Source organism: Ammodytes marinus, assembly GCF_949987685.1.
Source record: "Ammodytes marinus genome assembly, contig: scaffold_359, whole genome shotgun sequence".
Taxonomy (NCBI): Eukaryota; Metazoa; Chordata; class Actinopteri; order Uranoscopiformes; family Ammodytidae; genus Ammodytes; species Ammodytes marinus.
Genome location: NW_027648580.1, coordinates 30,001 through 32,263, shown reverse-complemented (window position 1 = coordinate 32,263; position 2,263 = coordinate 30,001). Strand labels below are relative to the sequence as shown.

At 45.5% G+C, this 2,263-nt stretch overlaps 1 protein-coding gene across 1 annotated transcript in view; it reads right to left on the bottom strand.

Moving 5' to 3' along the window:
• Nucleotides 1-876: 876 nt before the first annotated feature.
• Nucleotides 877-2,263, bottom strand: part of cfap53 (cilia and flagella associated protein 53) — a gene marked incomplete at both ends in the record, with an annotated part of 14,447 nt that continues 13,060 nt past the window's right edge. The window contains one exon of the mRNA XM_080054227.1: nucleotides 877-994. Within this exon, the coding sequence (XP_079910353.1) occupies nucleotides 877-994 (118 nt within the window). The remainder of the gene's footprint in view (nucleotides 995-2,263) is intronic.

Sequence of the window (2,263 nt, the reverse complement as noted above, 5' to 3'; positions counted from 1 at the left end):
CGTAACAAGCCGTTACCTTGCGTGACGACTCGCCACTTCTGTGCTGCCTAGCAACCCTGATTGCTGCCAACGGAGACAGCCCTGTCAGCGGAGGAAAAAAGAAAAAGAAGTTGTCTACCAGACGAAAAGAAAAAAAAGTACAAGAAAAAAAGAAAGGAAGATAAAAGTTAAGAAGATGGAGCAACACGTTGCTGTTTTGTTATTTTTTATTTTATTTTATGCAATCTCTGAAAAAAACGCAATGAATCTTGGGATATGTTGGGCCACGAAGGATCCATCTGATGCAGCCTTCAAAACTGCTTCAAAACCGTGAAACGAAGGCTGCATTTCACGACCGCATATGAGGAGCCTTGCAAGGAGCCTTGCAAACGGGACAGCCTTTGCGCGCCGCTATGACGCAATCGGTCTTCAAATGCAGCCTACGAGGCCGGTTCCAAGACCGCAACCCCTGAATCAAGACACAGTCCATGTCAGCTACAGGTTCCCGATGAGCTCAGCTGATCACTGCCGCCCTCTACTGGCCAATTTATCACTACATTTATTTATTGTCATCAAAAGCAGAAAGTCAAAGTCGCTTTATGTCAATTTCTACAATATGTTCCAGACAGACAGACAGACAGACAGACAGACAGACAGACAGACACACACACAGACAGACAGACAGACAGACAGACAGACAGACAGACAGACAGACAGACAGACAGACAGACAGACAGACAGACAGACAGACAGACAGACAGACAGACACACACACACAGACACACACACACACACACACACAGACACACACACACACACACACACACACACACACACACACACAGACACACACACACACAGACAGACACACACACACACACACACACACACACACACCTTCCTCTGAGCCCTCCCTTGCTTCTCGTCACTCTCCTGCTGCAGCAGCTGTCTCAGGATGGTCATGTCTGTCTCCAGTTCGTCCTGCTGCTCCTTGGCCAGGCGTCTCATCTTCATCCTGTAGGGGAATTATCATTATTATTTATTTTTTAAGATTATTTATTGGCATTTTCAAGCTTTATTAGACAGTACAGAGTCTTTTATTTTATTTTATTAATTTTTTGGCATTTTCAAGCTTTATTAGACAGTACAGAGTTGAAATGGGGAGAGAGAGAGAGAGAGAGAGAGAGAGAGAGAGAGAGAGGGGGGATGACCTGCAGTAAAGGTCCACGGGTCGGATTTGAACCCGCGACCACTGCAACGAAGGCCGGAGCCAATATGGTACACGCTCTATCCACTACACCAGTGGTTCCCAAACACCAAAGGACAAATAAAAATTTCAAGGCACACCTATTGTGCAACATAGCCTTATAACACGTGTTATCACTAATATCATCTGTTTATCTGTTAAGTTTATAATTATTTACTAATGCCAAATACGATGTGACAAAGACAACTATTCTACTCATGAAATATTTATTAACAAAATACTTCACAAAAATATTTAAACTTTATCAAATTGGGCTTAATCAAACACACCCATTTCAACCAGACAGGTGAGGCAAAGGAAACAGAAATTCAGCAGAGAACTGTCCATGAGAAAGCTGCATGGTCCTGAATCTGACCCACAAATTATAACTGTAACATTTAGAATCAGGCTTTTTTTGTAAATATTCTGCCTACTAACAAATCAGTGGGACACATGTGCCTGTCGGGGCGCACAGATTTTTTTAATCCTTGGTGGCACGGAGGAGAGGGCCACTCGCAAGTCCTGCTCAACAGAGAGCCGTGACCTGGTCTTGTTCTTCATGTAAACAAGAGTGGAGAACGCCAACTCACACAGGTAGGTGGTGGGGAAATGAAGAAGTTGGTCGATAGCGTGGTGGGAGATGGTTGGATATTCTGATGCACAAACCAACCAAAACTGATCGAGTGTGAGCTCACTAAATTTCAGTTTCAGCGTGCGGTCCGCACGGAGCTCTGCGCTCTCCTCTCTCTCCTTCATAGTGAGCTTCTCGGTTGAGGACTCGGACTCCTGGTTGAATGGGTCTCGGATCCAGTCATTGTCCTCGATGTCCGCCACACGTGGAAAATAGCGCTCAAACCTCTCTTTTAAGGTCTGAAGGTGTTCGGCATATATAGCGCGCTCACTGGCTGCCTGTGGCGCAGCTGATGCCAGCGGGAACATGTTCATGGAGCCCTGTTCCAAAGCCTCGCGCCACAGGGTCAGTTTGCCCATAAAGCCCCGAATCTTGTCTGTGAATGATAAAATGTTTTCATTCCTGCC